At 42.7% G+C, this 26,203-nt stretch overlaps 1 protein-coding gene across 2 annotated transcripts in view; it reads left to right on the top strand.

Moving 5' to 3' along the window:
- The window catches only part of marchf8 (membrane-associated ring finger (C3HC4) 8), a 91,915-nt gene that overhangs the window by 9,787 nt on the left and 55,925 nt on the right, over window positions 1–26,203 (top strand). For both annotated transcript variants that reach the window (XM_030441713.1, XM_030441712.1), the window contains exon 2: window positions 14,472–14,668. In XM_030441713.1, the coding sequence (XP_030297573.1) occupies window positions 14,573–14,668 (96 nt within the window). In that variant the 5' untranslated portion in view covers window positions 14,472–14,572. The remainder of the gene's footprint in view (window positions 1–14,471; window positions 14,669–26,203) is intronic.

Raw genomic sequence — 26,203 nt, 5'->3', positions numbered from 1 at the left:
CATTGTACGAAAGTACAGTACTTGTGTAAATAGTACTTAGCATTACTAGCTATTGTAAATTGGGACTCTAAGAGTTTTATTTTTTACTGATATTTTTATTTGATCATTTCACAAAATGTTAGCACAGTGAGATTTTTTTTATAGACAATCATCCATAATGTGGATAAAATGACTCAATTGCTAAAGAGAAATACTAAAAAACAATTTTAGAGTATATTAGAAGAGCTTTTGAAGTGCAGCAGTCTGGTAAGATCAGAATTTTTTTACAATTTACTGTAATGCAGCCTTTAAAACAAGGAAAAGACCACGCATGATATGTAGTCTCACATCACGATGAAGGTGAAACGTCAATCTGTGTTCCAACCTTTTTTTATTTGTTCTACAACAAAACTGAAAAATGTTTCATTAATTGCATACAACAAAAGTAAGTAGGAATGAAAAAGAGTAAAGAGGGAAGTGGGATGTTGAAGGTTGGTTTACTGTGGAGCCCTGTAGGTCCGATCATGCCCTATAAACAATGAGATGACGAGGGCTGCGTGCGGAGGATGCTGGGTCTATTTGTCAAACCAGCCTGACATCTTCATTCGTTCCATTACCTTGGAGGTGGCTGCTGTGAGCAGAAAGGAGGAGGTTCAGGCCGGGGTCTAAATCAAGACGTGTCTTGTTGGGACAAAGGTTGTTTGATGAAAAACCCACTCTCCATATGTGCACAGTGTGTCACCACGCCAGACATCTACGCCTGATCTGAAAGGCTGTAAAAATATCTGCGTTCTTTTTCTCTCTCAGATCAAATACAATGGAAGCAGAGCTGAAAGAATGAAGTGATTAATTGATTAGGCAGTCAACAGAATCTTAATTGACAACTCTTTAGATGATCATTTTGTGCTTTTCTCTTCGAGATTAAATATCTTGTCGTCTGGACAAAAGGGACACTTTGAATCCATCACTCTGAGATCTCTGAGGAATGATTTCCCTGCTCTCTGACATTTTCTTGATAAATGGTTAAAAAGAGAAAAACAGCGGATTAATAAGTGATGAAAAAGCTGTTAGTTGCAGTCAAAATGAAAGTGGAACTCTTGATGTTGTGTAAAACCATGTGAAACACTCCGAAGCATATCTTAGAAAAGCCCTCCCACTCGAGTGTGCCACTTACTCAGGATAATGGGATACTCACAGGCCATGATGTTTATTGACTCTCTTAAAAGTGCTTTGAGGGCGTACCGTCATTTTATTCCATAGAAGAGACCAGAGAGTTAACAGGAAATGAGGGCGGAGAAGGGGGCATAACATGGAACAAAGGCACTCATCCAGAGTCGAAGCAGGAGCTTTGGTTGGCTTTTTAAACCCAGAGGCTGCGAGGAGGCGGGGAAGCAAAAGACCAGATACCAGTAGATGTGACTGACTGAAGACACGGGATGCAGTATCAAGTTTCTCTGATTTAGTTTCTGTAGTCGTGGGTGAATTCCTTGTTATTCTGCAACTGAGTTGAGACATTAACAGTAAGCCTCCCTTGATTCACCAGTGAAGTCTTAGTCATCTCTTGTACCAGCAGGTACGAGGAAGTGTAGAAAACCCTTTCTTAAAACAGCAGATATGAAGTAAGCGGTGTGACGTGATCTCCCAAAGAACCTGCTCCCCCTAAGCTCCAAGTATTTAGTCTTGGCGCTTCATGCTGTTTTTATGAGTTTTTAAAGCGATACTGTGCAGTCTTGTCCTAAAATAACAATGTTATTTTTATACATTTTCTTTTATGTTAAACTTAAGGAGAAGAAAAGTTAAGCTGAGTTGTTGTTGTGAGTAATAAAATCACGATGTGTCACAGTTGACCTGATGGACTGTCGTGGGCAGGTTGTAACCGGTCCATTCGCAAATTAAGTGTCATATCAAACTGGCTGGAAGATCTTTTTTTTTTAAAATGACCCAACCTTAGTGCTTCATGTTTACTCTTCCATCACCCCAGTAATCATGAGGACAAATGGCTTCTTTGGTTTTATCGCTGTATTAAATATGCGTTAGCCTGTCGTTCCCTTCTGTGATTGTAGATTGGTCCATTAGTAGATTGTGTTTTAGAACACTAACCTCTTTTGGCTGTTTCGTATGAGCAGACTCCCTCTTTGGATTTGTCAGAGTGAAGCAATTTCAGCTGCACAAGCAAAATTGGATAAAAAAAAAAAAAAAGAATTCAGGAAGCAAGTCCTAAAATTATTGCAGCACCATCAGAATTCTGAGCGAGTTTACATGAATGTAGAAGTTGTTGCGGCGGATATGCTGGCTGGTGTTATAACACCAAATAAGAGGCATGCAAAACAGTTCTGAGAGCAGTGCATCGTGGCCTCTGTGCTAAACCTGACTAAATGAATACCTTAGTAGATACTATAAGTATCATAGACTAATTGTTGCATTACCATTGATCAAATAACCAAGGCCAAAACATATAGTCTCTGTTTTGTGTTTTCGATACACAGTGATTCTGTATATTCAAAAGGCTTCAATACTCGCTCTGACCGGCTCTTCTCGATTGAGTGCTGAACTGAACCTCCGACCGGCACCCTCTGCCCATTTGTCTGCCTGGTTTTACAATGTTTCTGGCAGATATTTACAAATATTCATCATAAAATCTACATTTTATGCCCTCAATGTTGTCTCAGTTTTTCCCAGTGGTCGTAAAAATGGTATCAAATATGAATATTTTTCAGTGTATCGTATCAAAGTTATAAATTCCAGTATTGTGACAACGCTAGAACGATTGCAGTAAAACGGAAAGAGATGCAGCGGTTAGCAGTGGTTAATAGAAAACTAACATAAATTGTACTTAACATCTGTCTGAGAGAATAGTTACTGTAATCGTTTAAGCTATTTTTCAAGAGAAAATACCAAACAGAAATGTGAGAACTGGCCTTGTGTTAAATTAAAGTAAGGTTGAATTTATTTGGCAAAACGAGACATCAAAAGATGTCACCTTGGGAGTCTAGGAAATATTATCGAGCTTTTTCCACAGTCTTCAGGCGTTTCATCGACTAAGTGATCAGTCACTGCCTTCAGAGGATAATCGGCAGTTTGAGGTATTTAAACAGTAGCGGTGCTCTGGAAGGGATATGTTTAGCGCCATGTTGGTGTCTCCTCAGTCTTGTAGATTCACTCCTCACCTGCTGTTGCATCTGTCACATTTGGCGTTGCCTCATTAAAACTAACAGCAGGCTTCTGCACAACTTTTCCTTCCGCAAACCTGACCTGAAGCGCGCAGCTGAACTGGGCTCAGTACAGTGTGGACCTTCAGTGCTGCTGCGAATATGCTTTGATTGAATTATATTTTCTCATAGCTGCAGGGATTCTCTTTTGAACTGGGGCTATGCAGCTGTGATTTTTTTTTTTCCCCCCGACCCCGTCAGTGTTCTCCTACATCCAGAGGCTGCACCTGCTCGCTTACTGTGACTCAGTCTGTATCAGTCAGCTTTGGCCACATTCCCAAAATGCTAATGCGAATCTGTGCTTGTGGGTTCAAATTTGCATCTGTACCTGTTCCTGCGTTTATCGATGCAAACAGGTTAGCGGGGTTTGATGGTGGTGCTCTGCCGGCTGCAGGCTAATTTGGATTGTATACGACCTGATTCGGACGTGTGCAGGAGAGAAGATATTTTAGTCTGCATGAGAATCAAGTTAGGCGCACTTGGCTTCCTCTATATGTTCTAGTTCTCCTTCATCGTGTCAACTGTAGGGACGTTTAAAAAGCGTGCGTCACCAATATACTGTAAGTGACTGCTCCTTTTAAAAAATTTCAGTTCCTGTCTCCATTTTTAATGCGTTCGCAGTTTTCTCCCTTCAGATGTTCAGTACTCGACCTGCTCGTAGTCTCTGTTTACTCTTTCCTTCTCTTATCCGTCCATCAGGCACACGCCCAAAGAATCGAACAGCATCTTGTCAACACTCTTATCAAATATTCTTTGAGTCAGCCGTTCATTGATATGTCTTTTTCTCCATTTTTTTTCCCCCCGCTGTTTTTCAGATTTCTTTCTGCCCTGTGTTGGCAGCTGATGAGGTTATCAACAAGACAGTCAAGGACGATAACAGACAGAGGAAACTCTACACTTCCTCTTGGTCTTACAGCTGGTCTGGCAGCTTTATGCTCATACTGTGATAAATTGTCCATCTTCTTGAACATTTTATCGAGCCTAAATCCTGTCACAACATTCCCACATTCATATCCAGGGTTCACTGTATGTGAAAGTTATGTGTTAACGAAATGTTGATGAAGGTTCTCAGTCATCCAGGTCATGTTAATTCTAAGTGCTGTATTGTAGCAAGCCAAGTCCAGTTGCCTATCATACAGCACTTGAAATATTTACAAAAACGTTTTGGCCATCCGCATCCACCTCTTGTTGGATGATAAAGCGTAATAACTGCAGGTTTCAGTGGTCGCATAATGCTCACAACAATAGACAATAAACACAGTTTCAGTTTGGCCTTTGGGTAAGGTACTTAGGGAATTACTGTTAATTAACTACAGCCTACAGCTGATATAATCTGCTGCTGGCAATGTCTGTCATTTACACTGCTGAAACGGCTGGATAAATATGCGAGGCGTGCTAGCTGAATATTCTCTGCATTGTGGTGTTAGTAATATAAAGAGTGAGTGGAGATAAAATATTAGAAAGAAGATTTGTTCTAATTATAGTGAATCCAACCTGAAACACAAATATAAATGTAGTCATGGTGCAGATTCATTTTGTCCATTGTTTAAAGTTCGGAGTGGACTTCGTATCATCACAATGATGTGCTTTCACAATATAAATTATGCACATGAAGATGCTACTCAAAGGTACGCGGCTGTCATACAGATGCTGAAGGAATATTGTCAGACCTCCTGTTCATTGTCTATGCAAGCAGCTATAGCGTAGCATTGTGTTACAAGGCCAGGAGTGTCGCGTTGCCCTCCCTCGCATAAAGTTGAAGTCTAGCTACTTCATGCAAATCAGGGGCATCCTGAAACTAACCATTGTCAAGTCATAATGAAGACTTCAGATTCTGCAACTGCATGGCTCACTAACAGACACATTTCAGTGAGCTGTTTTCTCGATATATGAGCAAGTGTTTCCAAACGAGCCACAGTGTCGGTTAGGTTTGCCATCCCAGAGCAGGCAGCCCATGAGCAGCATTCATCCAGGGGCATCAGGTGCAGCCAGTAAGTGTTTGCATGGTTGTCCGAGGGTGTAGAACGTTTTGGACAAGCGTGCAAAGCCTTAGTTAAGCATGAAGACCGGAAGCAGGAGGAAACAGCCAGTCTGGTAGCAAAATCCACCCACCAGCAATTCTTAAATTGACCAATCCCTGTATGCTGTATCGGGTTTGCTTCGTCTTTGCATAACTGGAAGTGTACAAATTGTGTTTTTTTACAGTGAGTTCCCGTAAGAGTGGGAGGGACGGTCAAAACATGCAACATTACAATATACATGTAACGAGCGCAAGTCTGAAGTGTGAAGTCTTTGAATCAGTTTTTTTGCTACAAAGATATAACTATTCTAACGGAATGGAATTACATATAGTGGAATATTTGGGGGAAAAGATGTTTTTAGGGTTTTAACACACCAAAAATGCTTTTGTAAAAATGCAAAAAAGGAGCTGGAGAGTTGACTCACTGAAGTCTTGATGATTTTATTAGATGAGTTTTAGAACTTTTTCTGAAAAGTAAAAAAAACACTTCATAGTTAACCTAAATTTTGCAATAGGGTGTGGGAGTTATTTCACATCCCTTTTTTTCGGAAACCCAAAGAGTGAAACTGCTCTTCTACCGGGAAATTGATTATGGGAAAGGTTGAACGCCGCTCAATGATTTCTTCACACGACTGACGTCAGGGTCTCGACATGTCACTGCACTAACCGAGGGAATTCATCAAGGTATCACTGGAAGAATTGTCTGCATCAAGTATTTAACTGAACTTTGAATAACCCACTTTTGCACTGGCTAATCTGGTAGCGGTACTGAAAGTGAAACATTTACTGTAAATTAACAGATCCTGCTTCCTTTTTCCAAAGAGGAAGTTACATGAGGTGTGTGTGTGTGTGTGTGTGTGTGTGTGTGTGTGTGTACGTACTTGAATCTGTGTTATCTCTCTTGGCTCTGTGTCTCTTTTCACTCTTGTTTGCTCTTCTTGCCCTTCGCTGCTCCTCAGCAACAGAGAACGAGTAAAGATCTTTTCAGTAAATGTTGTTAAAGTCCCAGAGAATTTGGTCGGTGTGTGTAGAAAAAGCGGCAGCTCTTGCGTTTTCCCACACCAACCAGTCTGTTCATCCCAGATGTCTCTGCAGGGCTCCCTTCACCAACCACACAGTTAATCACATGCAAACTGGGACTCATTAGCATATAATCAAATGGGACAGCTAATGGAGGCATTATGTATGCAGCAAACTTAAATATCATAGGAGCTTTTGATTAAGCCTGCATATAGGGTAAACAGGCATGGAGACATTTAGGAGGCAGAGGAGAGGCCGCAGTAATACTAAGACCGAGCCACTGCTGATAAATGATGCAGCAACATTTGAAATGACAATGAGCTAAAAACATTATGATAATTTATTCCCGGTAGGTTATGAAAAAGTGTTCAAGTAATCACCAGTCTGCAGCGCAGGCTCGGTGTTTGTATGTATGTGTGTGTGGGTGTGTGTGTGTGTGTGTGTGTGTGTGGAGTAACACAATGTCAGTGACGGTAAAATTTTGGAACAGTTTGACGGTGAAATTTGTTTAACGATTTATCCAAACCTATGAAGAACTGCGGTGCCAGATTTGACCTGTTTCTAGTCGTGTTGTGTGTGTGTGTGTGTGTGTGTGTGCGTGTATGTGTGTGAGGAAGTGAGCCGCAGCAGGCTTTATCGGAGGAGTCCATCAGGTTTTACTGACACCCCGTTAATCCGTGTGTGTTTGTGTGTGTGTGTGTGTGTGTGTATATGCGTCTGTGTGTCTTAGAGTCTTCTGGCAGAGCATTAAGTCCTATCATCGCCGCCAACATGGCTATAGAATCTGTGCCATGATGAAATGAATGCCCCCCCTCCTCGTATCTTTCAGCAGGGGCGCCGGTCCAACATACAGGCATAACTGTCACATTTTCTTTCTATAAAATCCTTCTCATAAAATGATTCCGTGATGGAGTGGCACATCCCTTGAGGGAACAGCAATCAAAGCAAGAAATTACATTTCCAAGCGTTGCACTGTACCTGCCAAATGATTACTGAATACCTGCTGCAGAAGTAAAATTTATGAGAACTTTCCTTAATGAGGACCGTCACATACTCAGCTCAGCTACAACAGTCAATCAGAAGTTAATGTTCTCCCACGGTTTAAAATTATCCTCTAAAACTGTAATATCAGCATAAAGTCATAGATTAAGAGCCAGAACAAACTTTTCCTTTTTAAAATGAGGCTACAAAATTCATGAATTTAAAGCACTCGGAATCCAAAATGTAGCTGTATAATATAGCTGTATTATCTGATTAACTCAACATTTTTAAGACCCTTACTCTATCCAGTCTCTTTCATAAGCTGCCAATCCTCAAGGAAGACACCTCTTTAAATATAGACTATAGCAGTAGTACAGTAATGGTAGGATTGATTGATACACAGCCGAGTTTTTCTGCCTGGTCGCGCATCAGAGGCGAGGAACGGGCTCTCAGCCATATCTCAGGTCTGATCTGACAGCAGGGACACAGAGGGGCCTCTTGGCAAGCTGAATAACAGCAGAGCTCATCTGAGCAGAACATGGAGGAGACAGGACTGTGATTTACCTGGAGCAGGAGCAGAGAGGGGAGGGGAGGGAGAGGAGGACAGAATTGTCTGCCTTTTAAAATAGATGGACTTCAGTGTTATGAGCTACAGTAATGTTTTGATGACCTTGTGTGTCTGGGGGACTTGCGGTGAGAATATTTTTCATGATTGCGGTATGAAAAATCCCTTTATCCCCTGTTTAAAGCAATTTTTTCCCCTTTAATATTTTTCTTTTGTATGTGTGTAAGCTTTAAACACAACATTGACATGTTAGAAAGTTGATATGGCGAGTGCATCAGCAAACAGAGGCTTATTTACAAATCCAGCAGACATGGCGCTATCATCATTCATTTGACAAATGTGAGTGTGATATATTCTTTGTCCTTTTAGCTCAGTTTTAGTCTCCTCCACCACCTCCTGAGGTGCTAAATGTTCCCCTATGATCACCGGCTAGCTGCTAACTGTGTCTGTCTGCTGTTTGTTGCTGGGAAGGTATGCATAGTAGCTTCAATGAGCAACACCTTTGACACTATATAAAGTCAAGTGATTGTTTAATATGAAAATATTGATTTTGAATGATCAAATACAAAGTATACTTATACTAAAAAAAAAAATTAAGCTGCACCACTTTATCAAATCAAAATGTTCTAGATGCCTCATTTTATTCATCGTTGACTGCTGGTTCCCCCAGTTGGATACAAAAATTTACCAAATAGGGCTCGGGAGCAGCAGTACGATTTTTTTATAGAGAACATAACTTGTTAGCTACCTTGCTACATTTGTAAAAATAGCAGCAGATAAAAGGCCACGTGTGTGAGACAGATTGCACCTGTACAAGTTGTTGTAAGTTGTCTTAAAGAAAAGGAAAAAAAACCTCAGAAATGACTTCTTCAGTGATTTGGCATTGCACTCCTGTAACTCACAATGGACAGTTAAGTCATATAATAATAATAATAATAATAATAATGATAATGATAATACAGTTCTTCCTCCTCCAAACCAGGTGCCTACAATACCCACAATGCAATTAGGTGCGTTAATCCAGCAGCAGCCAATGCAGCCTCGAGCCGCTAGGCTCAAGGAGAGATGAGGAGTCTACGGAGGGTTTCCTTGATTACCTCTTTCTTTAGATGTTTTTTTTTTTTCAAGCTTAAAGTCTGAATCTTCCTCGTGTCACCTGAGACAACTTTATCAGATGTGTAAAAGCAGAGTCAGTGTGCTGTTTGGGAGTACTACCACTCCATTTATCATTTGTTTAAGTGAAGTGTCCTTATCCACAGTCCCTGCACTGTATCTACCATATTGAAAATTAGAACGATGATGGTCAGGGGTTTGAAGAGGTTAAATAATTATAAAGCTGTTTAGTGCCATGAACTCCATGACCACTGGTTAAATTACATCTACAAACTAATGAAAACGAATAATTACTCATTATGTTAGTTTTTAATTACAGTTTGCTTTGAATTTTTAATTTAGATAACAGTATGAAGCAATTAACCTGATATGATCGTATCGCCACAATGCAGTCAAAATGATAATATTAACTTGTTCCTTATAACAAGCCAGATGTACATCCATTAATCCAAAGCTATCGTCCCCCTAACAGCTTAAACTGACCCCTGGAGCTGCTGCCATGGCAACAGGTCAGCATAAAAATTGGACCTGCGGGAGGTCTGTGATTGGTTGGAGTGCTGCAGGATTTGTAGCTATTAATATTGTTGCAGTGAACTCTTTGACTGGCAGCCGGCCCAGCGGACACACACACGCGCACAACTGGAAATGGCCTGATCGCACATCCAAGGGACCTTCTGACAGCTTGACTGACAGATTGAGTTTAGCCATACTAATCCCTTAAAAATACTCGTGCCGTGGCACTGAAATGAATGTTTACATACAGTGTATATGGCGAAAGCATAATCCTGAGTGTCCGTCACATCTCTCCCCATTAGTGCAAGCTCTCAGCTGAACAGCGGCTTGAAATACAGAGCCAATTAAGAGAGGAGCGGAGGGTTTTACTGCAGTTGTTGTTCTTCAGATGTATAGTAACGAGCTCTCTGGTGCAGCGGCGGGCCGTGTTGTGGCCGCAGTGATGAAGGCTGCTGCAAAGCCACAGCTCTATATGCCACGCAGACAATGCACGACACGGACTACTGTGATTTGTTTTGTTCATCCCCTCTCATTTACTTCACCACACACTCTCGGGAAATGACACAAGAATAGACGCTTTTTTAACTATACCCAAACATGTGTGGGGCTTTAATGATGCCACCATGTGATGCCCTCAGGCGGGTAACTTTGCGCCCTGACCCGCGCTCATTTACTGTAACTCATTAGCCGTGCACACAGTATGACTGTGCGTAATCTCTGCCCATCAAAGTGACCCGTATTCTCCTCCCGAAGCTCACCATTTCAAAGCGAGGTCACATAATGGCTCATAATAAAGATAGAATTACCAAAAGGGATTAAATTACTGCACTGCTCTTGCCTTCAAGTCACTAAATCCACTTAACGTGTAACGAAATCAAGATAGATGGCTTCGGAAGGAGGGAATCGAGGCCTGCAGAGGAAAGAGTTGAACGATTGGTGGCTGGATGTAACCAGGCCAATTGAGGTTTTTATTAATGGTTTCCTGTTTTTACATGTACAGCTCCAGTAGCATCATAACAGGCTTTTAGAACATGAAGCATAGAGGATCTGGTTTGGGTTGAACATCAGTCGAAAAAAGCATGAGTCATCTGTTGCACGAGCAAAGAACTCCGCCATCCTCCAACATCCTGACATCTAAGGGCGCGCTGCCTCCTGGATTAGCTCGGTAAATCCGGCTCTGGATCAAATGTACCCGTTTTTTTCTTCGTCTGTTTGACCTGCCGTGCAACTCCCTTTCGTATGGCAAAACAAACAAATGGCGGGGTTTTACTGGGATGTGACTCATCAGTCAAAGATAGAAAAGTCAGTCTTGAACAAAGTCTCTTTCTGTTGTTATTCTTTTAAAAGATTTAAAAAGCGCACTCTGGTAAGTCCAGACTCTTAGAGGGACCTGCCGGGTGCTGGGATGTTCTGAGAATCATGAGCATTTTTCGCGGATTCAAGGATTTTTTTGCTTGTGCTGTTGGGCCCGTGTTGTCGTTTGTAGCGGATGGGTGCGGGGTTGAGTTGCTTTGGCCTGTAGTCTCAGACTTTTTAACCCTGCTGTATGTATTTTATGAATTATAGACCAAAAGTAGACCAAAAGCTCCAAGCAAACCCCTGTCACACTGTCTTATCTGCAAAACTGTGCTTGCGACTTTTCAGTACTAGACCTTCATCGCATGACATCTCATGTGGGGACTGTAATTGGTTGCGGGCTTGCAGCCACCTCATACTTGAGATTGCTTTTCATTATAACAAATTATTTTCCTGAAGAAGTTCTAGGGCCAAAAATGTCGCTAATAAATGTAATTTTGCAATTTAGAGTGTGTGGACGTTTGCCTGGAACCACTGTTAGTGACAACAGTTTTGTTCCTTTTCAGTTTAGGGTTTTACAGTCAGTTATTAGCAGACACCTAAAGGCATCGTCATCAAGCAGAAGTTTTCTTACAAGTCATTATGTGTCACATTAAAGGAGAACTTCGGTCGATTTAAACATGCAGCTTCATTGCTCAAGCTACCCTTGACTTGCCAGTACCGAAGACGCAAACAAATTTGGTCCAACCATTACAGAGCTCTGTGAACAGAGACTTAGCATTGAACGCTAACAGCATGGGGTCAGAACTTTACACTGTGTTTTAAGCGTCTTAACATGCTCCATATCTCACACCAAAAGTTATGCAACATCAGCAGACACCTTAGCACACAGCACTGTAGCGTGTATGACTCAAAATGAATAAAAAAGTAGTTAAAACAGTGTGTTTGTGCAAGCAGCCACGTACCCGTTTGTTGACATCCGTGTGTTCCGGTAGCTAGACCAAAATAGTCGATCCGTCGAGCGTGCACTTACTCCCTCACTGGTGGAGACGGAAACATATTCCAGCATTTTCGTGTTTCTGTTCATAATGTACATGTCCATGTTACAGCCTGTCATGAGCCATGAGCCTTACAATAGCCTGTTTAGCCTGTTAAGTGCACACTCGATGGATATGCTAGTTTGGTCTAGCTACCGGAACACACAGATGTCAACAAACAGGTAAGTAGCTCCTTGCACACGTTACAGTGCTGTGTTGTAAGGTGTCTGCTGATGTTGCATAACTTTTGGTGTGAGATGTGGAGCATGTTAAGACGCTTAAAACACAGTGTAAAGTTCTGACCCCATGCTGTTAGCGTTCAATGCTAAGTCTCCGTTCACGGAGCTCTGTAATGGTTGGACCAAATTTGTTCGCGTCTTCGGTACTGGCAAGTCAAGGGTAGCTTGAGCAACGAAGCTGCATGTTTAAATCGACCGAAGTTCTCCTTTAAGTCTCAGGTAGCCTATAGAAGCGCACATTGATTGTGATGTGAGCAAACATGGAGTAGGGACTAATGTTCCCAATGAACGATAACTGCTCTATCTGTGCCACTCCACTGTGTCCAGGTCCACTTTGTCGTTTGTTAGTTTGTTGGAGAGATGTGTTCCCTCCACCCTCTCTGGCACTGAGCTGAGGCTGCCAGCTGTTGCACAAGAAGATGATGTGACTGCTGACTGTGTGTGTTAGTGAGCCCATATGAGTGTAATCAGCGCTCCATCTTGATAAATACTTATCAGAGACAGTGTGGTGATGAACTGAAGTGGCATCTCTGGCTGTGCTGTTCTGTTTCCTCACCAAACCCTTGTGACACTCTCAGTGTCACCACCACCACTACCACCACCACCACCACTACCACCACCACCATCATCAGCAGCACCACCCGCCCTCCCGTCATCAACCAAACGCTGGTTTCTGATTACTAGCATTTCACTGGCCTCCCATCTGTCTGCCTGCTTTTTGGTTTCTTAATCCCATCATTTTCATACCGCGGAGCTTGAGGGTTTGCTCGGGAAGCGGCGCTGCGTGCAAACGCACACACACACAAGCACACGGCCTGGTGGTGAGAAGGAGCTAAAGCGTAATTGCAGTCAGTGGCAGTACAGATGGCTGCATTAACTGAAGTTAAAACGACCCATTTGTAAACCCTCTTGTGTAACTCCCCAGGACAGCCCCATACTGCTGCTGCTGCTGCTGCTACTGCTGCTGCTGCTGCCTCCATGACTCTGTCTGTCTCAATCTATCCAAGAACGACAGGCAACCGCACGCACCACAGATCTCTCTTTTTTGTGGAAATCATGGCCCTGAATCTCCAGGTCTTCGGGAAAAACTGAATTCATCCACACAGAGGATTACCTCTGTAGTGATTTATTACACACTTCTGGGATCACCTCTGTGATAATTTATTACACTCTGCGCTTGAGCTATTCTGAGACAAACTTCTGCTCTCCTGTGGAAAATCACAAGGGACGACTGTGCTTTTGGTGGTTGGAGACTGAAGTTTCTTACACAGTACCGTCAGTCAGCTCTGAGTAAAGACCACGAGCAGGCTTGATTTTGGAGGCTTTAATGTGGTTTAAAAGCTGACGAAAATTACCCCAAAATAACATTTTTTTTTTGTGCTGCTTAGCTGTGAGCTTACTCACTAACGGAAAATACGGTTAGCAATTACTTTGGCAAAAAAATGCTAGCTCTTTTTTCGAAGTGACCTTTGATAGGTATCCAGTTCTTACGTTTGGTACCTTGAAAATGTCCTCATCTGTCAGACATGCTGTTATTTATTGCAGCATAAACTCAGCTTTGACTCTGATATGTCATTTTATTCATTTAACAGGAAGTATTAATCTGAGGAACTCACAATACAAGGAAAATGACACAGGGCCAATTTAAAAGCCTTATGGTTATAACACATAAAGCTTGGTTTCAGTATTTATTCTGACATATGCAGTACAATACAATTAAAACTATAATGGAGTCTGTTTACACGTAACGTCTACTCATCTTTTTTGTACCTGTTTGCTTTGAAAGTCTACATATGACATGTAAAGCCGTCAAGTCATACACAAATCTTTAGTGACTCAGTATTACAGAGCGGCTTGCGCTTGTAAAAGACATTGTTTTACTATTTATAAAGATGGACATGGTAAAAAAAAAGAATAATAATATAATAAAACTATAATGCAGTCTGTTTACATGTAAAGTGATTTAGACCTCAGCTCGTTTTTTGAACTCTTTGTATTTAAATAAATGTACGCCTGAAATATTAATTCACAGTTCTGAAATTGTGTTTCAAAAACAGTTTTTACGGTCGAAGGGAGATGCTGTGAGAAAGCCCAGCAGCAGCACCCAAATAGTTTTCTCTACTTGATATATGAATACAGTTATGCAACTATAAATAAAACATGCTCAGTGTTTTCACCGATGAATAAACACACTCTAGAGGTCGAGTTGCGGAGAGTCCTCATCAGAATCTAAATTGACTCATTTATTGGGTTCCGTACTGAAAACATTTGAAGAAGCCTAGCAGCAGAGGAGGTCAGTCAAGTGATCAGCTGATGAGATGAAAACACAAAATGGAGCTGTGTCACCTCAGTACTTTCATTTCTCGTTTTGTTACGTTGTACATTTTCCCTGTGTTTCAGCCTCCTTCAGATGCAGCGATACACTGTTTGTTTTCACACTGTATTTGAATTTGTCGTCTCGTTGCTAATCTCCAGCTGTCCTCTGTGTGACCTCTGCAGGGCATTGCGGGCAGGGTGTCGTAGTTCAGACCATCATGCCCTTGGCTCCAGCTGTGGGACAGGAAGTGTGTGTGTGAGCGCCCCTGGTTGGCTCTGCTGGGATGAACATGCCACTGCACCAGATCTCTGTCATCCCCCGTGATGTCACCTCGTCGCGGGTGTCGGGCAGTGGGAAAGCGAAGGACAAGGACAAGCAGGTATGTAAAGGGTTCAGAAGGCCCGGATGGTCACAAGCTCTTCAGCGGTCGTTGTATCTGCTAAAGGGTGTATTTCATATATATTTGATTTACGACTAAACACCTGCACAGGTCCTGAACAAAGAGGAAGTAGATTGACATTATAAAGGGACAAAGTCTGCTGCGGGGGGGAAGTTAGGCTGGATGGGTCAACACAAAATCACACTGCAGTTCGTTTCCTGTTTCCTACAAATGGTCAACATTGGTTTCTTTTTTTTTTATAACTCTGTCTGCAGTTGTTCCCGAACCTTAACCACATGGCTATACTTGTAACCGTGACGACAAAGGAACCCCAAAGGGAAATTCCAGTATTTTTAAACCGGCCCTATATTATTATTATTATACACATTTTGGAGTGTAATTGATTTGCTTACTAAAAGGTTTCGAATCGGTCCAGTGGATCGCCTCAGCTGGCTGTAATGGCTGCAGTGTAATCCTTTTTTGTAACCAGAAACATCTCTGTTTCATCCAAGGGGAAGTCTCGCCCTCAAATCTTGCACGAGTTGAGCTCTTGCAGGAAGATGAAAGTGGAAGGAGTTGGGAGACGAGTTTGGACTTTCCCTATTGGAACTGCCAGCGGGTTCCTTGAGTCATGGCTGATCATCTTACTGATTTTAACAATCTAGATGAAGCAACAACTGTACGGAACCACCTTGAAGGATTTCAGAGCCAGACTCCTCCTTTAGCCAGACTTGTGTTTCTGGGAACAAAATGCCTCCATCACTTCATCTCATTCTCATGAACACCATGTCTCAAGAACGTGGGGAGGGAATTTCTTTTAATTGACAAATGCCCATTGTGACTTACTGGAGAAAAGCAGAAGGGGTGATTGTGACTGTATGTCACATCTGGTCAGATGCTTAACTGGTGACACTAATCTTGGGTGCCCACCTTGAAACTGGCGATTTTGTACTGCTCTGTTGAACATGTATGTGAAGCATCCACTTTTTTTTCAGATTTACAGCTTCTTTGCAGCAACATTCATAATTGAAGCATTGTAGTCAACCAACCACAAGCTTATTGGTTTCCACTCACTGATATCGAGCTCCAGGTGACTGTCGGTGCACCATATAATGAAGCTCCATCAGTCCTCTGTGAAAGTAGTCCCCGAGGTGTAGACGGCAGGTTTGACAAACCATTTGAATCATACATAAGAGTATGGTGAAACCATTTAACAAACGTAAAAAGTAATGAAAATTCACGACTATTCACGACACTGTCTGCGTACGCTAAACTGCTGATGGCTTATCTTCCCCCCTTGAGAATGAAATGGTTGGAATTGGCTGCCGTTCATTTTGAAACACTATGAAAAATGATTCCCTCACTTTTTACCATCTCAAACAAAGCCCCAGTTTGCTTTTGCCACGGTTTTTCTGTTTTATTGTAGTTTTCAAATGCCACAGCGGACTGTTTGTATATCAGCGCCACATTCAGTTACCTTCTGCTTAATGTCAATCAAACACCCACAGAGGGAGAAGTGTTTGCCAGATGCCTGAAAAACTTTGCCGTGCTTGTTCTTTTTGCTTATTCATCGTGGCGTTGTTTTTAAACCAGGTTTGACGGCATGAAATGTGTATTTTGTTTCAAACAACTCTTTGTTGCCTAGAAAAGAAATGAAAGAGCACTGTGAATGCACTGCAGAACGATTTGTGAAAATGTCAATTAGATTTAGGCACAAACAGAAAGAGTTGCAATCGAAGAAAAAGATGGAGAAAACTACCCCGGGTGCTCTTTTTTTCATTCATCAGAGAACAATCAGAAAGTTTTTTTTTTTTTGTTTTTTTAATGCCAGCGGTGTCAATCCTAACGTGGCAACATAAATTACAACATGCCCCGCACAAACAAATGATTTCTGTGCTGCCCGTGGTTTGAGCTTTGCATCAAATTAGGTTGGTTAAAGTCTGGTCTGCTTTTCCACTCAGTGCTTAGAACCGCCCAGAGGAAATCTGGTTTTGCAATTCAACAGTGGACTGTCTTTAAAGGTACCAGATAAAGAATTTGGTATCTTTTTAATAGCGTTTTGTGAATCACTGGCTACTCGGAGCAGTTTTATTCATCCCATAGTTACAGCATCCCATAGTTACAGCTTTCACAAAAAAATTTGATTGGAAAACATGATTGAAATCTGCCAAAAAAAAAAAGAATATATAAAGAATAATTAGAGGCAGTTAATGTGAGCCTATCAAAGAGTTCTGATTAGAGAATTTTGACTTTATTCTCTTATAAATCCTGTAACCTCTCACATCATTATGAATTATCAGGACCTGTTTTCTTGTCTGAGGTTCTCATTGCTCTTCATTTAAGTCATGACCAGTCCCCAGTCTGACATGCAGCTTATCGCTCTTCACTGTCTCCTCCCCCTCTCTGTTTCACCATCAAACACCACTGTGAAGTGCTCTCAGTTGCTTTTTTTGAGCTCCGGAACAAAGCAAGGTGCTAAGTCAATATGTCCACGGCCTGCCCTTTCTACTGGGCGTCGTCACATCACAATAGATCCTGGGCGCTAAGTGCAGCAGCACAGGTGTTCTTAAGAGGCTTCTTCATGCTGCTTATGGCGCTGTGTTTTATCCCTCCGCAGTTGAACATGTGATAAAACATACAAGCTGTAAACTGAAGCTGACGTGTATTTTTTTACTTAACACACACACACGCACACACCTAGCTGAAGCTCAAAATCCTGCCTCGTCATTGCAGTCATTAAAGTGAAAGTACCTGGGAGTCATTCCAAAACTGGCTCCAGTCCAGAGTGAAATGAAGGCGTGAGTTTGTGCAGCTGAGATATCGGTTTGTACAATGCATTGTAACAGGATTAAGGTCTTTATACTTTCCGAGCAGTCGTTGCAAGGTTACTCTTAGCCTGCTGGGAACTGAAGTTGAAACTGTAGGCTTCATGAAGCCTTGAGGGCATTTGGTCTCCCTGCCACCATGTTTGCTAACGATGCACAGATCCAACCAACTCAGCATCACTCTCTCCCCTCTGTCCGTCTCCCGCTTGGCTGAGCCTCCGTCTTTTGCCCTGAGGAATAAGAGGGTAAACAGCAGCAACTCCCGTCCTTCCTGTGCAACCATCAGCGGAGCAGAGAAAGGAGAAACGGTGTGTAGGAAAAGAGAAGAGGGAAAACGGGCGAGTGTTTACTTTGAATGCTGATCAGCTTGCGGGTCCTGGAAGTTTGTGTTTGTGTGTGTGTGTGTGCGTGCGCCGAGTTTAGTCACAGAGCGCAGGCCCATCTGGCGCTCTCAGACAACACAACTGGTCTTTTTAGCGCCTCAAGAAAAAAAAGCAGAACTTTCCTCTACTTAGAATTCAGAGTTAGTCAGCTGCTCCTTTCGAGAGCAACACATCTTTAACTGTTGCCGTCCCCTCTCTGGCCCCCCTCTCCTCCTCCACCCACATTCAAGTTCATTTGTCTTCCTCGAAATCCTCTTTGGTTTGTACTTGTGGGCACTTTGTTCGTGCTCTGCCGTCCGCTTGAGAATTCATGTTTGGGTGGATGAATCAAGCTTTTAGAAAATTGTTTAAAAGGTGGCTTTAAAAAGCTCGGAGTGAAAGAGTTTTATTTCGAGGGAAGTTTGAGGGAAAAAAAAAAAAAGAAAAGTTCCTGACAGCTCTCAGCCTTGGGGAATAATACAGTCAGATTTATTTGAGTCTGGGCTTTTTGATAAGGTGTGCAGCAAATGGATTATGCATGAGTTGACAATAAAGTGAGCTCTGGCACAGTCTGGCAGGTGGGGAAGGAGAAAAATCAGGTCCAGTGGTGCCTACATGTCGAACTGACGGAGTTTGTTCTGATGATTATCGTCTCTTTAACCCAGATGACACTCGCTGGTGTTTTTACCGTAAAAGCAGCTTTAGTGGCCACAGCTGTAGCTTTCAATTTCACACGTTCACACATATTCACGCCCACGCGCGGGGCAGTGCTCGCACTAGTTACATATTTAGCAGTATGTCTCTGTGACTGCACGCACACACTGAACCCTGTGATACTTGATACCAGCCCTTTGGATGCTGCATGTATTTTTTATGAAAGCGGAGAGCGCTGGAAGCTTTGTCCTTCGTTAAAGTGTGTGTCGGAGTCAAGGACGGAGAAAACTCCCAGCCTCCGCTCTGATGTTTGGTGGTTTGATAACAGCCGCACAGCTCCTGGGCACTGATGGAGATGAGCTTTGTAGAGACCGCAATCACACACTGGCGGCCACGGCAAATACTCAACGCGGCCTCCGGGCTGAAGGGGACCTTTTAATGTGTGTGTTTTTGCTAATTTGATGGTAAAATTTCTAGTATAGTAACATTGTTGTTCCTCAGATGGTGTTATCAGATGGCATCTGATGTAGCTGAAGCACTTTTAACTGAGATGACAGAGAGCACGGCTGCCTGTTCGCACTCTGCGTCATTTAATCTTTAAGATATTCTCCCAAAATGACTGTTTGATTAAAATGTGTTCAAATGTGTTTAAGAAATATCTGAAAAAATGTGTCCTAGCCTCAAGGCAGAGGACTATTTCCCAAACATTTGGGCATCTAAACTGTCCAAATCAGTCCCCTCCAGATTGTCATGCCCAGGGGCTTGCAAATGGAAATGCCATGATAATCACCCAGAAAGCCTTGGGGCTGGGTAAACCAGCCATGAAATGCTGAATTATCAGGAAGAGGAGTGTTTACTGTGTGTGACTCGAGTGTATAAACTCAAGGTGGTCACCTCTAGTCGTCTTCGGGGGGGGGGGGATGTGATCAATTTATTTTGCAGACTTTAAATAGGAATGTACTAACAGATCAGTCAACAGCCATATTGATGTTTTCTCATACAGGCATAAATTATCTCCCTCTGACACACACCTACAGTCTGTATGCCTATACTGTGTACAGGTGTTAATCTATCTGATATCCAGGTTACACAAACATACACAGGCACACAACCATGCGTGCATCCCAGTGTCGATGTTCTGAGGCCAAACAGGTCGACACAGCCTGCCTCTGAAGCAGAAGCTGGAGAGAGAAGATAACACATAGGCGGAATGGGATTCTCTCTTTCCTGGCAGACGTTTTTTTTTATAGAGGTATGAATGTTGTGTGTCAGCAGACTGGCTTACTTTACACGTGCCACTCATGGAATTCCAAAAGATTTCACAAACTCTGCAAACATCCTGTCTTTGAGCTGCTGACGTACAGAATATCATTACTGACTATAAACTGGAGAAAGTGTAAAGAGTGAAGAGTAAATGTTATTATGTGCTTCTGTGGCGCTTCTGATTGCGGGTTGTTGGCAGTAGGGCTGAACTGGAGGCCAAAACCCGAAGATATGTGATTTGCAATGCACATTCTCACATGTTGAAGCTGAAACCACAACATTTTTCACATTTTCGTTCGTACTTTTATTTTGGTGGAGTACTCGAGAATAGTTACATGCTTGAATGTTTTAAAAAATATATATATATTATTCTGATACAGTCAATCGCTGCAGCTCCTCTATTCACCCTCTGTCTGAACGACACCACCTGTCTTTTTAAGGCCCCCTCCCAGAAAAGCCCAGTCTGCTCTGGTTGGTCAGCTCTCACAGGTCTGAGCAGGCACTGACCATTTTTTTGGCCTTTTTATTTCCATGCCAAGTGTTGTAGCTGTTTAGTTGTGACATCACAACCTTACAGATGTCCTGATGGCGTGGTATTATATAGCGCCTACAGCTCCTTTTATAATGAAAAAAAGACATGGAAATCTCACTTTCTACAATGTGGGGTTATTAAAGGAGACATTGTGTACTCATTTTCAGGTTGATAGTTTTATTGACTTCTAGAAGAGGTTTAAATGCTCTAATGCTCAAAAACACATCAGTTTTCCGCATAGTGTCCAGTGCTGCAGCTCTGTATATTCCCCCTTTGTCTGAAACACTCGGTTTTAGCCACCACTTCTTTAAGCCTGCTCTGATTGGTCAGCTCACCCACACCTGAGCCAGCACAGCAAACAAAGACCTGGCAGTTGGACTAAATAAAGATAAATATGAATTCTTATGTGCCAAACTAGCCACTAGGCATAAATGATGCATGAATGATGAATGTGTGACATAGTGTGATGTCACTAAGTCATCATTAAAGGTGTGACTATTGAGGAGGCGTTTCATTAGCAGTGCTTTCTGTGGGAGAGAGGAGCTTCTGTTGGTGTGGACTTTGACCTTTTATAACTTTCAAGATATTTTACATGCATAAGAGACGATATAAAACACTTAAAGGAAAGGAAATAAGCTATAAAGCATAATAGGTCTCCTATAAACAGCTGACTGTTTCATTTATCGTCTGATTATTTGGGCACCAACTCGCAGGATTCACTTCCCACTGAAGCGGCTTCTGTTATTTTTCTGCCTAGTGTCTCTCTCCGTCTCACTACCTGGCTCTCTCTTTCTGAAAACACACATTCGAGTGCTCAGGTTGCAGGTACACACTTGCCAGCAGCTGGTGTTGTTAGTCGGCTCGTCTGTGCAGAACTTGCTCGAGTCTCCCGGAGGGACCCGGCTGTGCTGAGCCACTTGAGGTTGAAGTGCTAAAAAAGGTAATTAAATGTGGAAGAACTGACATGACGGCCGGGGCCTTAAAGGGCCTTTGCTGTTGTGAGCGAGGACTTTGCTTCGCTTTGTTAAAGATTTCATTTCATTAGGCTCTGTGATGGCTCCACGGGTTGTTTTACAGTGTTTTTGGTCGCTCTGACACTCTGCTCTATATTACGTTTTTTATATGCAATTACAATTGACCCATAGCAGCAGAAAATAGACTCTTGAGAGGCATGGCAGGAAATAATTACAGTCCCCTACCTTTGCTGCTCTAAATTCTCGTAGACATGCACAGTGTTGTATGAATCGAAAAGAGGGTCCGCTTTGTCCCTGGCGTGAGGGGGCGCCTTCTTTGCTGTGTGCATTACAGCTCTTGGTTTGAGAAGAGCAAGAGCGATATTCAGTGAAGACGATATCTGCTAATTAACCCCTTCATCTCCTTCCACCACCTCCACCCACAGATATAGACACGCTATTATAACGGAAGGCTCGGCAAGTAAATATGTCTATATGTTAAGCTGCTTTCAGATGTTTTTCTCAGGAAAAGCACATTTTCGAGTGATAATCTCACGATTTACATATCATGTGTGGGCTGTTGTATAACCTAATCTGACAGATGTATAGCTATTAACCTACTAACCCACAGGAATTTGTTCAGCCTGTCACACTGCAGGAACAGAGAGTGCACCTGAATGCCACCAAATTTGCGAGAATAAATTTAAAGGAGCTAATTTAATTTTTGCACAGAGGGCTGCATTTTGAGTTTCTCTGTTATCGGAGCGACTGCGGTTATAGAGCGCAGAGATACAAGTCGGGAGCTGGCAGATAACAAGAGACGGCAGTGCAGACAGACGGAGATGAATAAAGCAAAATGCACGGATGAAGTTAATGAAGTTATTTCCAGGATAGAGAAATGAAATCACCACATGAAAGGCTGTGTCTGGAGGTCTGCTCCCCCTCTCTGAGGCGCCGCCGTCTCAGACTCCCTGCTCTGTTCTCCGTCCAGAGCGCTCTGTCGCACCTCGCTGCAAGGTGTCCCCGCAGGGCGTCTGAGGACACCGGTTAATTGTCTGTGACATGCTGACTTGACTCCTGTGACTCACATTGCCCCCGAACATTCAGCCACTGCCTGCCAGATCAGTGGTGGGACTCTCTGAGCACACTCCCGACGCCCAAATTCATCTTCCCGAGGAGACGCTGCAGATGTTTCCCTGCCGCCTGGCTCTTTGGCTCTGACGCGCAACTGCCGCCTTATGCGTGCCGTTCGTATAGAGCTGTGCAGGATTCATGGCTCTGCTACGCTCCATTACCGTGGCCAGTATGTGGTGATAATAAGTCTCTTGGGCATTAAGTGAACGACAGTGTGCAGTCAGATGCTTTCCAGTACGATTTGATAATGAGATTCCCAGCTTCGGGTCATTTGTGGTTCATTTATTTAATGAACCCCTGCATCCTGTATGTCTCTTGAAATGAGGCTGCGTCTTCGTTCCATCCAGTCCTCCTCTCCCCCAAATGTCTTCATCCCTCTTCCTCCAACTTCTCCTCCTCTCCCTCCTCCCACCACCACATCTTTTCATCCCTCTCCATCATCCTCTCATGGTGTTATCCGGTGAAGATTAGTGCCGTTAATCTCTCTGCCTGTGGATTCACTATTGTGACCACACTGTGAACTCCTCCTCGTTGCTGCCTGGATGTCTGGGCAGGCAGATGCCCAACAGCTGGATGTGTTGACTCAACTGCTGACTTTTTTTTTCCGCTCGTAGGTATAAATGGCGATGACTGCTGATAGTTTAATTCTGCTACCACCTGCGGTGCACACATCACCTCGCCTCAGTCAATCAGTTCCAGTGTATTATTCTGTTATTAAGAGCCCTATCTGTGTATAAAGCTCTAGACCTGCCAAAATCTGTCCGTCCACATTAGAATTCATTCTAGTTACTCACTGGATATTTCATCCGACATAATCAAAAGGTCAAAATGTCCGTTTGTCCACCATTTTGGTTTCTGAAAACTAAAACTGATTACCCTTCTGCCTCAGCTGTACATCTTGTTTACTGATAATCTGCGACGTTGGCGTATTGCAGCTGTTCTCAACCTTACTTGAAATGGTCATTTTACAGACGTTCATTTTACTGTTGTCCTCGTCCTCGAGAAACATTTAGCCACACATCGGGCCATTTCTTCCTCTCCGTCATGACTCTTTGTTGCATGTTCCCAGCAGCACAGACTCATGAGTTTGAGGTCACTGTTTTGCAATTGTCAGAAAGAAGTCATATGATTCAAGACAATCTGGAACTGCGACTGACATCGCTAGGCATAAGCAGCGCTATACTTGAACAGGAACTTTGCAGCTTTGTTTCACTATGATGTAAGTGAAAGTGAACAGTGTGAAGCTTCTTTCTGCCGCCTGTCTTTCACCTTACTGTTTAGCTGCAATAGACAAACACTGTGACCCAGAAGTCACGGCCATATTGTGTCTGTGCTGTGAAAACAGAGGCTGAAAAAACAAACTGTAGAGCAAGGCAGTGCTGATGAAATATGAACCACAGTCCGGTCCATTGTCTTTTTCTCTTCTAAAATGTTTTCAGAAACACGTTTTAGTCTATGTAAGCTGTAATCGATGTTATGAAGTGTAGCGCATTCTGGTTGTTGTAGGAGTAGCACACAGCCCCGTCTCTATTCTATTTTCTCTGCTCTGCTCAAAAATCTTTGTGTCACTCTCCTGCATAGACAGCCCAGTTTTGTGTGAGAGCCATCGTTGCAGCGGTAAATTACTTCTCTAAGTAAGTACAGCCTCACAGAGCTGTAAGTGTGTCTGGTTAGAGGATAATTGGGCTTGATTACAACTTAAGGACTTTCTTTTCAATTTGTAGCCATCATCTCTATTGGTTTTTGATAGCAGTGTACTTACTGAAGTTACTGTTGAGTTCTTTAAATTTGGCAGCATTACTGCAACAAAGTCATACGGGGCAAGAAATGAGCGATCAGACGGTCTGACAGGTTGATAACAAGCTAGCAACCGTAACGTTGTCATTTCGTTCTGCACGCTAAATGGTTCCAGTGCACAGCTATAGCACGTATCGCAGGTCAAAGGTGAAGCAGAGCTCGTTTTGATTTCTCAAGCAGGAAAGTCAGGCTAACCAGCCCCATCTGACTCATGTTTGGTGAAGTTCCCAGATCTCAACCATTAAGCTGATGAGCAGCCTACACTGTTATTATTACAGCTAGAAAAGGATTGCGAAAACTATTAAAATAGTCACCTCAAGTTGTGATAAATCAGGATTTTTGCTTCTGCTGCGGCCTCAGTTTTTCTCTCTGTTTTTCTGTGTGAACTGAGTAACCCCATGCTGACCTTAGACTGCGCAGCGGGACACTTTTGATTAAGGCTTTAAGGACTTCTCAGGAAAGAGCAAACCGGCATCAGCTTTCTCTGCTAATTTATACTTTCGACAGGAGAGCCAAATTATGGATGCCATAATTGGCACGTCCAGAGTCAGTCTGAGAGACCGAAATGAGACCAGATCTAGACAAATTTAAATTTACAGATATCGGTTAAATTTAGCCCGACATAATTTCAGTCCTCAGATTAAATTACCACATTGCAACGTGTCTTTGGAGGCCACCACATGGGCGTCACATGGGTGGACATTATCCACGACTCGCGTGAGCGAGGCACACGTTTAAAAAGCAGCAGGATCTGTTCAATGTTGAAATATAAAACTGGAAAATGAAAACAGTCCAACTTCCATTTGTGATTGTACAACTATTGTTTAGAGTGTCGGTGTTTGAACAAGTCTGAAAAGGTACATAAGAGGAAGGAGACACTGAGGTAAAAACACTGCTGTGTTGTTTTTCTAACATGGCAGATAAAAGGAAAAGAGAAAAGGAGGTACTAAATATTTTGCCTTGTTTTAGGATGTTCTGTGTTCTCTTTCTTTTTATATGTGTGACGGCTGTGCCATTTTTATGGTTTATATGGTATCGGGAATTGAAAGCATCGAAGCTCTAAAAGCACCGCAACATTTTTCAGGTCTGAAGCACATCCTCAATGAGCTGAATCGCTTTCACCCACCTGTAAGTGTGCACAGTGTAGTTGCATGTAGGAAATTAGAGATATCACATAAAAACTCTTTATTGGCAGATAATATTAAATGAGCTGGATCATTATATAAAAAACACATAATTTGCTACTTTAATCAATTATGACAAATGTCTTTTCTCTCCAGATGATGATTCTCAGGGATACTTGCTGCCCACCTGATCGTCATGTGTGTCAGTTGTGTAACGTTGTCATCGGAGAGCCTCGAAAGAGCCAAATGAGCTTTCATCCCACATCATGTTTCCTATTGGAAAATGATGCCACATCTGTAGAAATCCATCAGCTTTATTTCTAAAGACTCAGTCTACACCAAGAGCGTTTAACTAATGGACAAATCTGCCACTTTTTTCCCTCTGTTGCTGTGCTGGAGTGGGTGAATCTGTTCTTGTTACGTTGAAAGGAAACACACAAAAGAGCTACTGTCGGCGGAGCACAATACCAGATGTTTGTTGCTTGGAATCCCGGAGCTCATTTTAAAATCCTCCGATCCATCTTCACAGCAAGTGTCTCAGCTAAGATTTGTCTCAGAAGTCTTGTTTAAGGTTGTCTCTAGATCAGCTCTTTACTCTTATACATGGGTTTACTTTAAGGGTAAATGTTGCTGCCTGACCCCGCTACGCAAATGTACTATTTTTTCATTTGTGCGCCACTAGAGCGGTTCGAGACAAGAGAGTAACCGATAAAAAAATAATAGACAGCGAGAGTGATGACGACTTCTTGCACGGGTCATAAACCGCTCTTGAACCCATGAAATTGTGTCCGCGGTGCTTATCATCTCCCTCCTCAGCCTGTGGATGGTACGGCTGCATGAGTGCACTGGTACCTGCCCTCTTGATGAGGCCCTCAGCGTGCACGGCAGATT

Source organism: Sparus aurata, chromosome 15 (assembly GCF_900880675.1).
Source record: "Sparus aurata chromosome 15, fSpaAur1.1, whole genome shotgun sequence".
NCBI lineage: Eukaryota > Metazoa > Chordata > Actinopteri > Spariformes > Sparidae > Sparus > Sparus aurata.
This window is presented reverse-complemented; position numbering and strand designations above follow the sequence as displayed.